This window comes from Danio aesculapii, chromosome 12 (assembly GCF_903798145.1).
Source record: "Danio aesculapii chromosome 12, fDanAes4.1, whole genome shotgun sequence".
NCBI classification, from domain to species: Eukaryota; Metazoa; Chordata; class Actinopteri; order Cypriniformes; family Danionidae; genus Danio; species Danio aesculapii.
In genome coordinates, this window is record NC_079446.1 from 20,615,023 (window position 1) to 20,629,856 (window position 14,834).

Consider the following 14,834-nt stretch of genomic DNA (forward strand, 5'->3'; position numbering starts at 1 on the left):
TAATGCGCTCACCTAGCCCAACCTGTCACAGTGACGTCACTCACTCCATTGAGTGCATTGTGTCTGACATTGCATCGCTGAGTGATGCAATCTCAGCTTGCATCATAAAGGCTGCATCCAGATACTATTGAGAATACTTGGTGGTTCATTCCGCTGTGGCGACCCCTGACAAATCTAGGATTAAGCCGAAGGAAAGTGAGTGAGAACACTTATTATCAGGGGCTAATAAGTGAGGTAAGCCACTTAGGGCAACAGGGAATTAGGGGGCCCCAACCAATACCAGGAAGCATATTAATCATATAGCTCTTTATAAATTTTCTATTATATGCTGTAAACTCTGCCTATAACCTTTAAGATTTTAAGATTTTTACTTCTTTTCAAAACCAGGGGCCCCTATGAATAATGGAATGTTTCTTTCTTACTGCACATGCAAATTTTAAAAACACAAATTAACTGTACATAGTCTGTGAACTTGTTATTTATTTGTGAATTTATTGTATTTAATTTTACATTAAATTTCACATAAAGAATGCACTATAAATATTTTTAACATGCAGATTTTTTATTTACAAAAAAAAAACTACAGAGGAAAAAAACAATATATATAGAGAAAGAAAATGTTTTGAGTTTTAATAGGGCTACCCTAAATCACTAAGTCAGCCCCTGCTCATTAACCTAATTTATTATTATGGCAGCTTTGGCATTCCATAGCCTACTACACAACGGCGCTGTTTACTTTCAGGGGAAAAACTGAACTGTCAAACTGCAACCTGGATATTCCCAATTTGAAAACAGCGTTTAGATATTTTGATTCCTTGAGACGTCCAACAAGTTTAGAAGTTTTGAAATCCCGAAATGAGCGAAAACTACAAAAGCACGCGTTTTTTGCCAGGTCAGCGGATTTCACTCGTTTCGGATATCGACCAAAACTAGTATTACACCAGTTCATTCTAGCTTCTGTTTTTCTTTTCTACCACAAGATGGTTACAACAAGGCAACTTTTCCTTTTGCGTAAATTAATCATAAAGATGAAAGCGAATGACATCCTCCTTCTACGGAACATTCTGATAGGGGCTGTGGCAAAATCCAAGCAGCAGATACGTGATCTCAGCAATGAGAAGATGAGAAAACACCTCTCAGAGAAAAGAGAAAACGAAACCGCAGTGACGTAAGCGCACAGCGGAGGCGAGCAGCTCGCAGATTCCTCTTATCAGCGAGCACACTTCTGAAAGAGCTTCAGAGGGAACTATGGACAATCACTGAGTATGAGCCCTGCATTGAACACACTGACTGAAAGGTAGGCAAACCGCTGATGTTTTATAATTTATTTTGTTTAGTCACTTTTATGCTTCATTAGCCTATACTATTTCGAACAACGTTCAGAGTAGGCTAAATACTGTGGATTATTTAAGCAGGTTTTTAGCAAATCCTTGTCAGCACCCTTTCTAGTTACTCTTTTTGAGCATCGGTTCTTTCCATCAGTAATGACCAGCCTTTATTATTAATAATTCATTATTTAACATAAATCCAAAATGGATATCCAGTGATGGTTGCCAGATCACCATGTTAAAACCCATCCAACTGCTAATCAAAACTCTTCCAAAAGTGGCCGAGTCACACTCTGGGGTATTAGGATGTTCTTCATTGTGTAAGATGTATTCAAAACCACAGCAATAGTGTAAAAGTACCCCAGTTTCTACAGGAAACAAGAAGCAAATTTGACAGCAGTGTATAAGGTTGTATTTCTGCAATGCTTTGGTAAGTTCTGTTTTTTGAGTGTGTGTATCATAGTCACCTGCCCACACCATATCAATTTAGAAGCAGCACAAATAATAGGTCAGAAGTGATAAAACATGAAAAAGTGATTGTATTTATGATGATTAAGCCATTCTGATAAATCATCTTGGGTTAGTCATTATTAGCATGTCCCTCATAATTTGTCAATTTTGCTTGGCCCCCAAAAAAATGCAGTTATATTTTGTTATTATTTGTTTGTCCTGGAGGACAAAAATAGAGTTAATACAATGTAAAAGTTTTAGCTGACATTTATTTTAAATATATTTTAAGCCACCCCTCACTTGCATGCAAAATAGAGCAAGCAAGCTGTTCAGGAAACATACCTGACCACACAGTAAACATACAAATGGGTGCAAAACCAACATGGATGAATGCATTCATATCACTGTGTTGATTCTTCTATTGATCGAACATTTTGTTTTATAATTCAATCAAGGATGGAGTATGACAATGGAAATTCTTGTATAGAACTGCTTCTTGCACACATGAAAATTGAGGACTTCATTCAAGAGGCAGAACATTTCTACAGTGTTGGTGAGGTGGTGGAATCGGGTATTTCGTTTGAGGAAAGTTTCTCGCAAGAAGAGATGGACGAGAATGCGGAAACGACACATGACTTAGTTAAACATGTACAAAAGACTGGAAAGGTCCGTTATGGGACAACATCTGACCTCCTGGACTTTGTGAATATGGTCTCAAACACACCATCCTCCTCTCTTTTAGATGTTGGTAGAGAAATGGGTGTTCTGGTGAACAAGGTAAGCTTTATTGGTTCTAAAATGTACATTTATATTTGAAGGGTTTCTGAGGCCCTTTTATCAGCTTCTTAAATTAGAGCATAAAGACTTAAATTCGTAAGGTCATGAGATTAAATACTGCATGCATTGAAAAAATGTAAATGTACAGTCAAATCTTCCTCAGTTGTTATTTTCAATACAACTATCTAAACATAACCAATAAATCAAGATCCATTTGAAAACAAAAAAAGTATTATACTGAGAAAAAAAATAGCTTATTCTTTAAACAAGATCCCATTTTTATCATAAACTTTCTTCTAATCAGTGGCAATGAAAACTTTTGTAATTTTGCTTTCCAAGTAAATCTTGATTTGACATTTGTACTGGAAAACAAGACAAACAGGAATAGCATTATTTTTGTAGTGCGATTTGAAGAGTAAAAGTTATTTCCATATTCTAGTTTTGTGACCTGCTTTGGGAGTTACATAATACAGTGTAAAGGAATGTTTATACTTGTTTTGCAAGATGTCATAGCCTTTAGTGTCACAAACACCCTGCTTTGTCCCTACAGACAGACATGATCATTAAAGAGGGGCATTATCGCATCGACTTGGACGTCCTTCTCTTTCCGTGGAAACTGACCTACAAGCCCCAGGGCCCTGGACATGTTCCCAAAGGCTCATTTGGGAAGGTCCATCTGGCTCAGGACACCAAAACACGGAAGCGAATGGCATGCAAATTAGTAAGCAAAAGAATGCAGAGAATGTTTGTTTCCGGGATCTCTACAGGGTTTTACTTTTTTTCCTTTGGCAAAGATTGATGTTTTACTCCACTAGGAGGTTTTAATGGACATAACTTCCCTTCTGGCAATCCGCATTTTGAGTATAGTTCAAAATATTACATTGAAAGCATGCTAATAAAGATCAAGCATGAAGTTCATTCATCATCATTAGCAGTTTTCACATGAAAATATATCATGGAAAAGACACATGATACTGAATGATACTGTAGTGATGAACTTATGATTCAGCATGTGAGAACACATGGCTTTATAAACTATAGCCTAGTGAAAATCGCTCTGAAAAGCGAAACAGGTTTTGCAGAAACTGTAGCAGCTGTGAAAGACTGTTTAAAAATGAGGAACAGCACTTTTGGGAAATAACACAATTTCCCTAAAGTGTTCAAAGGGTCAGTCTGCAGCACGCAGTGTTTGAACAGAAACTGAGAATGGCTCTAACGCACACAGGAAGTGGACAGAAACGCCCCCTGTGGAAACATGCAGCCTACAAAGGCGTTTTAAATTTGTGGCAGAGTGCAGATTAAAATTCGGTCTTCTGGTCAAGTTAAACAGTTGCAGTCCTCTTTTAGACGTGTAAATGAAACAGCTTGTTGTGTAAGAACTGGTTGGATGGACTTTATTTAGTCTTCAAGGAATTGTCTGCTTTGGTGGAACATGTGATTTGGTGGAACATATGACAGACAGGTTGTCCCTATCTTGTGCCAAGAAGCATGTGATCAAAGGAAATATTTTATTGCAAAGAGGAAGTTAATTTCATGAAATGATATGAGGGCACATACATTTAAACAGATAAATCATTAATAATACCTGCAATCTTTCAGAATTTGTTAGAATATGCACAATAAGAATTTTCCATTTTGATATTTTTGGTTACTTTGGCTGAGTATTTTTAAAGTATTTTTTCTTCTTAGTTAAAAAGACATTTCTGTTACGACAAAATTGTGATTTTGTGAAATTAGTGTCGTCATGCACTTATATATTATTTGTTCAGTCCATAGGCATGCACAAGGACTTGATTGTCAAAGTAAAATGGTGGGCAGGATAGCATTTGTGCAGTATTTCTTTATAAAAACACTTCGACAACTAGTGGTCTGGCATGCATATTACAATACGTTTATTCATTAGTAGGATTATTTTGTTTCTTGTGGAATTGTTATTGTTTGTACACATTTTTTAATGGCAAAAGAAAAACATTTTCATTTTTATTACATCAATGTCATAAACAGTAAATGTACCCTTTATGTACCTTTAAAAGTTTGATTACATACTGTAATTAGTAGGAGTAATAATTAATAGGAGTATAAATAAGAAATCAGACAAGCAAAAGTGCTGCCCAGATTCATTCAGGAATAGTGATTCATTCAGGAAAGCCACTATATATGTGTTTTTTATAAATGCACAATGAACCAAGTCTACTTACAGCAAAAAAAGACATTTATTCAACTAATTTTTTACACATATTTTGAAATCACTTGGAAATTACAATTACAGAAAATGTGCATTATCCATTGACAGATGTCGCTAGGTTTTGGAACGACCAGTAATCAATTGGTCAAGCAGGCATGAGCACAACAATAAACAGCCAAAACAGACATTTATATAATTATCCTGATGATATATCAGTCCTATTAATCTGTACATAGTGAGTCTGCAATTTGCATTTTGATTATGTTTTGTTTGTATATTTGTTTTTGACTGCAAGTCTATAGGGAAAGTCTCATAACGTGGCAAAACCTCAAAATATGACACTAACTATATGAATTAATTATAATTAATTAATGCTTGATTGGTGTGACAGTGCAATTATTGTTCTTGCTAAATGTTAGGAATTGTTTGAATCATAAATAGCATGTATTTTTTTGAAGAAAAGAACTATAAGCTGGCTCATATTTTGGTGTGCTTTCATAAAATATGAAATTTAGAAGCAAGTATACTTTCCCTCCAGATTCCCTTGGAGCATTTCAAGCCTGCAGATGTGGAAATCCAAGCCCGGTTCCGGCACGAGAACATAGCAGAGCTGTATGGAGCATTGCTGTGGGAGCAGACGGTGCATTTGTTCATGGAAGCTGGCGAAGGGGGCTCGGTTTTAGAGAAGCTGGAGAGCTGTGGTCCAATGAGAGAGTTCGAGATCATCTGGGTCTCTCAGCAGGTTCTGCGAGGCTTGGAGTACTTGCACTCTCACAACATTATCCATCACGACATCAAACGTAAGAGCTTTGGATTGCATCATTAAGGGCTTTTTTTCTGAAATATCACTGCAGTTTCCTACCAAGCACATTGTTTATGACCATCACACCGCAGCTGCTCTGAAGTGGAATGCTTCAAAACACATTTCAAAGCGGGGTCAAAGCAGTACTTTTTTTCTTGCAACCACTGGTACTTGTTATTTCCTCTTTGAATGCAACAAAGGTGCACTGTATGTATATCTGATGTTGACTGTGGTCAAGGAAGGTATTCTGCTTATTTGACAGAAAAATTAACTGACAGAGGATTGGCCACAGGCTACAGAAGTTGTTTTAGTTCATGACACTCAAAGAGGAGGAATACAACATAATTTAATACAGCAGGGGTGTAGTTGTCAACATTCTGCTGGGGTTTAGTCATACACAGGGGCCAATCGGCGTACAGCTTATGACTTCTGGCGTCTGGAATTTCCAGTCAGGAGAGCAAGTGATTACTCAAATCAAAATGTATTACTTTCAGGGGCTTATTCAACAGGCCATTTGTATTTCAACCTTCAGTTAGACTGAGAGAGTAAAATGACAAGAGAGAGAAATTCAGTGAAAATGACTGACCAATCAGAGTATGCTCTAGGCTGTGGCCTGCTTTTGTGGTTTTGAGGACTGGCTTCTTGACATTTGGCTTGGAGAGGAAACTGTTTTTTTTTTCAAGTAGGGTGAAGTATAGGGGGAGAGCAAGAAAATGGGGTTTTGAGACTTCTGCTGATATGTTTTGCTTCTGAAAAACTAAAGCTTGCTTCTTGTTTTTACTGTTATATACTGCTGGTACCCAACTCTATAACTCCTCACAGCCCGATGAAACACAAAAGTTCACAAAACTTATAGTTGATATTAGAAATTGGATGACTAGTAACATTCTTTATAAATGTTATTATAAAAAACAGAGGTTTTAATCAGACAAAAAATTCTTAAAAACTTTGTAACCCTTGAAAGATGTTGAATTAAGCCTTCATCATCAGTCTAGAACTTGAAGACCACATCAGATGGCAAATTGCGATCAGATATCACACCCAAATTAATAACTGATGACGAAGAGTTAATTAAAATAAAATATAAAAATTATATAGCATAAAATAAAATAAAAATAAAAAGAACCAAAACAAATAAAAATATATAAAAAGGCATTTTTATTATTAAAGTGATGCTAAACCATGACATGCTCTCATATGACATGAGAAAAAGCAGCATTTATGTCCTCAGAGTTAGTTTGTTACAATGTGTTGCTAGGTGGATGCCCTGGAGAACTAATAAGCAAACTTCAGCTGATTCAAAATGTGGCATCCTCAGTGCTTTCTAGAACTAAGCAGTATGCACATATTAGTCCAGACCTGTCATCATTCCACTTTCTCTCCATTAAATATTATATTCCTTTCAAAATCTTGATGTTTAATTACAAAACCCTAAATGGTTTAGCTCTGCATGGTTTGAGCAAGCTCCTGGTATTAAAGCTGTTTATGTTTGCAAAAATCTGACTGATAATTACATGTACCTAAATTATCAAAACAACTACAGGCAATGCAACGATCCATCTGACTGAAGGTGAAAAAGAACACTTCATTTTCACACATAAATTCACAACAGGCGACGCGGTGGCGCAGTAAGTAGTGCTGTCGCCTCACAGGAAGAAAGGCCGCTGGTTCGAGCCTCAGTGGGCATTTCTGTGTGGAGTTTGCATGTTCTCCCCGCGTTTGTGTGGGTTTTCTCCGGGTGCTCTGGTTTCCCCCACAAGTCCAAAGACATGCTGTATAGGTAAATTGGGTAAGCTGAATTGTCCGTAGTGTATGTGTGTGTGTGAATGAGTGTGTATGGTTGTTTCCCAGTGATGGGTTGCAGCTGCAAGGGCATCCGCTGCGTAAAACATATGCTGGATAAGTTGGTGGTTCATTTCGCTGTCGCGACCCCAGATTAATAAAGGGACTAAGCCGAAAAGAAAATTAATGAATTCACAATTTGACCTGAACCACAATAAAGACATGAGATTTGCTGGGAGAGATAATGGGCCGAATGTAAATCACAGTGCTCTTCCAGATAAGTTTGGTGCTATGACCAAATTTCTTCAAATCACAAGTATCAAAGACGTTCTGCACAATAAATCAGAAGAGAAAAAAAAGAGAGAAAATGGATGCCTCAGGGTCAGAACTTGTCGTTTTTCCATTATCAGTACACGTCTTGAGCAACAACAATGTTATGAAGAATCACACTATAATCAAAGCTAAAGATACTCATTATGTTACTATAAAGGGGAACTACTTAGTAAAACAAACTCTAGTGCATTTCAAAACTTTCGGTGGGGTTTAAGTCAATTGGTGGTCAATTCACGTGTGAAAAAGAAGCGACTATAATGAATTGAAGTGACTATAAGCCAGAGTCATTGCATTCAAAACCAGTGGTGTAGTCGGGGCTATACGCACGTATACTCGGTATGCCTACTTTTTTCCACGAGCTGTTATGCTATTACGACTTCTGAGAATCAATAATTATGTATACCCTGGGTATACTCACTTGTTTTGCTGATTAACCTTTCCTAATTTATGTGTATTCACGTCCCCTTTAACTGTATACCAAATGTTTTTATTTTTATTTTACAAGTCCCTTAGAGTTAAACAGTTGGGTTTTACCACAGCTTAATATACTCAGCCAATCTCCGGGTCTGCTGGGGGCACTATTAGCTAAGCATAAATCATTGAATAGGATTAGACTATTAAGATCTCGCTTTAAAATGAACAAATCTGTTTAAACAGTTTTCCTTTTTAAAGGGATAGTTCACCCCAAAAATGTAAATTATCATTATTTACTCAACCTTTACTTGTTCCAAAACAGTTTGTTTTTATTTAATATGTTGAACAGAAAAGAATAAATAATATTTTGATGAAAGCTGGAAACCTGTAACCATTGACTTACATAGTATTTGTTTTCCTTCTGTGGAAGTCAATAGTTACAGGTAACTGATGTTGAGTATATATATATATATATATATATATATATATATATATATATATATATATATATATATATATATATATATATATATATATATATATATATATATATATATATATATATATGTTTGTGTGTGTGTGTGTGCGTGTGTGTGTGTGTGTGTGTGTGTTGCTAATAAATCAAAGAAACATTGAATTTCGTCGTTTCTTTGCCTGCATATAAAATTTGGCTTAGGTGGGTAATGGTACACCACCTTTTATTTTAGGACTACACCACTGTTCTAAATCTAGAATATAACCAAGGGATAAGTCTTTAGGTATAGTTAAATATTCAACACTACACATTGAATGAGCCAAGGAAAAAAGCATTGCAGTACAACACGAAACAAGCGAGACACAAGTACTTAGCACACATGTATATTATCAAAAATAGAAATCTCAATCATCTCTGCACGCTAAAAGCTTTTTTGTGTCAAAGACATTAAATATATTGTCATTTTGTCTCTGCAGCCAGCAATATTGTGCTGATGTCTGCCAAAGCCGTGCTGGTAGACTTTGGGCTTACAGTACAGATGAAGGACGATGTATATGTTCCTCGAGACCTACGTGGCACTGAGGTGAGTGCTTGTGCACTTTAAGTTGTCGATATTTGCTTTTTCACTTTTTCTGCTTTGGATACAATGCAGAATTTGGCAGTTCCTGATTCTGCTGGTGTCAGTTAATACATATTGTACTGTATGTACATAAAAAAGATAGTTTAACAAACTGAAAGAAGATCTGAAAGGCACACACACACATTTGTCCTTATTGGCTGACATTCTGTTCCCTGGGAAATGCCCAAATGGATACAAACACATGCACATTAGCTGCCTAAGTGTTGACTTTTTGCCCCTTTTTAGTCATTCTTGGAAAGTCCAGTGTGCCTTGTTGACCAGCATGAAATATTCCCCACTTAGAATAATAAAGTTGTTTACAGTGAGGCAGTACAGATGTTCACTAGAATATTTGCCTGTTACATCAGAGGTTGTTTTTCATATTTATTTCACTCAGACTGTGCAAGCCTGTCAAAACCACTTGGTCATTTTCAGTCATGTTTCTTGTTTTTCCCTCTGTACAGATGTACATGAGTCCAGAGTTGGTTTTGTGCCGTGGCCACAACACAAAAACTGACATCTACAGTTTGGGCACCACAATCATACACATGATGAGTGGCAGCCCTCCATGGGTTAGGAGATATCCCAGAACAGCCTACCCATCATACCTATATATAGTGAGTCTGCAATTTGCATTTTGATTATGTTTTGCTTGTATATTTGTTTTCGACTGCAAGAGTATAGGGAAAGTCCCTTAACGTGGAAAAACCTCACAATATGACACTAACTATATGCATTAACCACTGAGCAAAACCCATAAATGCTATGTAGGCTGATGTCATAACCTGATGACATAAAGGTTTCTGTTAGCACAGCACATATGATACAAATTCTATTTATATTTATTATTTTTAATAATAATAATTAGTTTTATTTTCCTTAGTGTTATCTATTTGAACCACTTTAAATGCTAAGTGTGCTTAATTAAAAAAATACAGTAATCTTGTTTACTATTTTTTATATTCTCTATTTATGTTTTATTTATTTGGGTTTCTGATTAATACACTTGAAAACAAAGTGATTTTACTAAAAATATTTTATTTAATTATTTCTTATTTAGTTTTTAAGTTCATTTTAACTTTAGCAAATACATTAACTCTCTACAATTCATAGTTTATTTCTTTTTCTTTATAGTTTTTCCTATAAAGCAAAGAATCACAAGATTTATCTTGTGACGACAAGTTCTTCTTTCCATTTCATGCAATTTAGCTGTAGTCTAGCTGTAATAGCTGCACATGTATCGAAAGCAAACTTAACCTGGCTAAAAAAGGCAACGTATATTGTTTGCAATTCAACAGGTTTCACTTCTCTTGACACACAATACACTTCCTTTTTATGTAAATACAAGCACTGTGTCTCTTCTGTGCATGTGGCTGCTTGCGAGTGCACCTGTGCTAATGCTTATTTCCACTATTTGCAGATCCACAAACAGGCCCCTCCACTAGAGGACATACCTCAAAGCTGCAGCCCAGCAATGCGCAGGCTCCTGGAGCATGCTCTCGAAAGGGTGCCCTCACGAAGGAGCTCTGCTAAAGAGTTACTGAATGAAGAAGCACTCCATCCATCTCGAGAAGACCAGCCGCGCTGTTGGAGTTTGGACTCTGCGCTGGAGGAGGGAACACATCCACTGCTGCGACAGCACAGCCAGCTTTCAGACAGCACACAAGGTACTGCAAAAACACACACACACAGAGTTATTTGTATTTTCAGAAATCAATGAATTTGGTCAATGTTAACAATGAAATAACTGCAAAGAGCTTGAAAGTAATTCTTGCATCTCCATTGGATCCTCAAACTGTCAGTAAAATGTCATATCTCTGCCCACCTCAAATTTCAATGAGTGGAGAACCTATTCTTGTTTGCAAAGCAAAGTTGTTTTATTTAATAGTGTTTTCTTTATTTAAGAAGCAATATATGTGTAAATGCTAAGATTTTACGAGTATGAGCTGTGGAGGAGAATGTCTTAGGCAGTGTTGCTAGATTGAGCGGTTTCCATCAAGTTGGGCGGTTTTGAATTTGATTGTATGGGTAAAAAGTGGCAAAGGCAGGTTGAGAAAATTTGGGCGGTTTTGAAAACGTAAATTTTACAAGCAATTTTTTTTAACGAAACATAACTATGTGCTCCTACTCCTCTCAGTTAGTAGTGACCAGTGCATAGCACAAACCGCATGGGCCCACCCGCAAGAGGAGGTGAAGGAAAGTTGTATCAAAATCTGACTCCCCTTCGCGTGCATGTGCATCACGCAACGCCTGAAGTAAAACTCATAGCGGTTTATGACACTTTTATCGATCATTTTTCCGCAATTAACAGCAAGAACAAACATAAAAGCGTTGTCTGATTGAGCACCTAATTATGTTCAAATAAATTGAGACGAATTTATACCCCATGTTTCGATGTGATCCAGTAATGTTGTGGTTGTGTGACTGCTAGTGTTGGTTGCTGTATGGTTAAAAATTATGACAGTTAAAGTAACTAGGTTAATTTCGATTTAAATAAATTAAATAAAATATTAATCCAATATTTTGGGCATTTTTTGTGCATTTGGGCAGGTTTTGGGCTGGAAAAAGTCAACTATATCTGGAAACACTGGTGTTAGGGCACATGTATAAAATTAAAAACTAAAAATGAAAACATTTTATATCTTTCATTCACACAACAACACTGCATTCAGGGATTGAAAATTAAATCTTCTGATAACTGATTTAAAACGTTATGTTTGTAAAAATGATTCCTTTATTGTCTTTGTAAAAAAAGAAAAACTAAACACTTGCATATAGTATCTACAAAAAACTTATCCACGCCACAAAATTATTAATAACAAACAAAACAAAAAATATTTTTTGACTTATTTATTTTTTTTGCAAAATAAATTACTCTACAATACAAAAATCAGCTTTTATTGAACTTTTATAACCCAGGGGCAAATTTACTGAACACTCAAAAGCACCAACAGATGTTTGTGAGTTATTTACTGATGAATTAAAGAATACAGGCACAGCAGCTCATTTTCATAATGACTATTATCATCATACACAAATCAGATAAAAAAGGAAGCAGAACAGGTGATGATAAAGTGCATGTACTGTAAATCTACCAACAATACAGACACATTCCTAACCATTTACTCACACTCACAAGTTATTCTAAACTTTCATACATTTCTTTATTCTTTTGAGCAAAAACCAAGATATTCTGAAGAAAGTTGTAAAAAAAAAGTAGCCATTAATCAAAGAAATTCATACACGTTTGAAACAAGTGGGGTAGAGTAATGGTGAAAGAACTGTCATTTTTGCATGAACTATCCCTTTAAGACATGCTTTTTAGGGGGCATTAACTAACAGCACAAATACCTGTAAACAGATCGCAGTGAAACTTAATATATTGTAATACAGCTGGCATGATTAATTTAAATTCTCTCCATCAATAAATTTAATTTGAACACCTCTTAATGCAAATTCAATCAGATCAGATGCAAAAAAATGAACACTTTTGCAGTTCAGCACTTTCGTTATTAAGTCCTAACAGTTTTTTAAGACATGCAAAGTTTTCATTCAGTGATTACATCATGTAAACTTAATTTAACTGAGATTTTTTCCTCTTCGGTTTTCAGACTCTTCTTTGTACACTGAGGATTCTGGGCACTCTAAGAAGAAAGGTTCCCTCTATATAGATCTGGGCGCCTTAGCTGGATACTACAATCTGGTTAGAGGACCTCCATCAAACGAATATGGCTAGTTCAGCTGGACTTTTCCTAAGGACTAATCGAGTACTTGCAAAGCTTGCATTCATATACATGCTGTCAGAATTGCATTATTGGATCAGTTCAGTGGAGACAAACTCATCCACAAGATGATTTCGCACGCAGTATATAATGTCCTGAATGAAGTCAATGTGCGCTGACTGGACAATGAACTGTGCAGTTGGAAATGGATGCAAAAGACACCCAAGACTTCTTTAAGAGAAGAATAAACTGGGCTTTTTATGGGCTATATGCACACAGACTTTTAATTTTCAGCCAGGAAACCCAAGGGCTTCCGGTGAACTGTCTTTCCATTGCAAAATTGTCACGTTTAAGATCTGATTTCTTTAAAAATCTGTGATATTCACTGCCTGTTAGATATACGAAATCAAATGCGTCTCAGATCGGACAAGAAGCGCTGCATTAAAATCCATTTCTCCCCACCATGTCTTTAAAATATGACAGTTTATTTTACCCCAGTATATTCAATGGAATTTCTGCGCTAGCCTGTTGCTACTGATGGATGCTAATAGTTTCAAAGGTCTTTCATCTTGTTTTACGCTTGGACAACTGAATTAATGCTTAAGTTTATTTAACAGAATGTACTGTAATTACATTACAACATTGATGCTGTAAAAACAACCTTGTGAAATTGAAAATAGTCGCATTGAGCATTCACCGGAAGTTTATCGTTGGCTTTAAAACTCTAGCTGTGCATATAGCCCATTGGTTGATTTACGGATTGTGAGGTGCAGGTTTGGGAATGCATTTAATCATCATCTGTGTTTTTAGACTATGAATATATAATGACAGCATACTGGATATGAAGTAACACCTATAGTACAATTTCGGCCAAAGTATATAAAAAAAATTAAATACTAAAATGTATCTCTTTTTAAGAAATAAAACTAAAATGTTGATTTAAAAAGCAGACATCACATTATTATAATTTACATGAACAATGCATATTTATTGTGACATTGGACAAAAGCTATGTTTAAGTTTAAGCGGCCCCTGATAAACCAGGGAATAAGTCGAAGTAAGTGACTATAAAATATAATAAAAAGGCTGGCCTTTAATGACTGTAAAAAAGTTGCTGAAAAATAATAATTTCAGATAGTATTTAATATCAGATAGCATGCTGATATTGTGAGAAGTTGCTGATACTGTATGCTGATATATTCATGCAGATGATTATTGTTTTATTATCATAGCTGAATATTTCTTTCTTATTTTTGAGCACAGCAGTGCAATGTATGTTCAAAATGTATGTATGTATCTCTCCAGTGAACTACTAAGGCTGGTCTGTATTATAAATTATACACACTCTGACCTACATTTATAGTTTTTTTTTTAAATATTAATCATAATATACGTGAATCTACTGAATTTTTGACGTAACAACAAACTTAAGCAAACTATTTTAGTTTACTTTTTGTTTTTCCATCTACATGTGAGTGTTTTGCCTTTGAATAGCTTTATCTATTTAAAAGGTCACAAAAATGACACTACAACAACATCTTTTTTTTCCAGGACGTGTTTTCAGATACTGGAAATAATATCATTTTTATGCTCATTCCCATGGAATGTGTTTTTGTTGAGTAGTTGCAATGCAATAAAACATGCACTCAAAATCTATTGTTCTAAAAATTTTTGTGTGACCAGCAATGTTCTGCAAGTCTGTTGTCTGTACATCTTTGTTTTTGCAAAGTCCTTTTTGGAAGTAACACTGCATATATTAGCATACATTATCACTATATATTTTAAATATGCTTTATTTGATTTTTTTTCTTATCAGATGTTGCGATCTTGGGATTTCAGATAACTGGGTAATGTAACATTATGGCTGTTGCAAGCAATAAACAGTTCTTCAGAAGTTTCTTAGTCATTCTGGAAAGACCAGAGAGTCTGTCTTTGATAAACGGTAGC

The 14,834-nt window shown here is 35.6% G+C and overlaps 1 protein-coding gene across 1 annotated transcript; it reads left to right on the forward strand.

The window, feature by feature from the left end:
* Positions 1 to 1,189: 1,189 nt before the first annotated feature.
* Positions 1,190 to 14,255, forward strand: map3k8 (mitogen-activated protein kinase kinase kinase 8). The gene is made up of 8 exons (XM_056470036.1): positions 1,190 to 1,297; positions 2,234 to 2,555; positions 3,106 to 3,276; positions 5,279 to 5,540; positions 9,023 to 9,129; positions 9,630 to 9,782; positions 10,586 to 10,832; positions 12,777 to 14,255. The coding sequence occupies exons 1-8, from the start codon at positions 1,266 to 1,268 to the stop codon at positions 12,899 to 12,901; spliced, it is 1,419 nt and encodes a 472-aa protein (XP_056326011.1). The 5' UTR covers positions 1,190 to 1,265; the 3' UTR covers positions 12,902 to 14,255.
* The last annotated feature ends 579 nt before the right edge of the window (positions 14,256 to 14,834 follow it).

Bases quoted from the DNA above. Each gene is read 5' to 3' on its own strand.
- map3k8 (XM_056470036.1), top strand. From the start codon at position 1,266: ATGAGCCCTGCATTGAACACACTGACTGAAAG. The intron at 9,130-9,629 runs GTGAGTGCTTGT...CCCTCTGTACAG, and splicing joins GAGACCTACGTGGCACTGAG to ATGTACATGAGTCCAGAGTT. The intron at 9,783-10,585 runs GTGAGTCTGCAA...CACTATTTGCAG, and splicing joins ACCCATCATACCTATATATA to ATCCACAAACAGGCCCCTCC.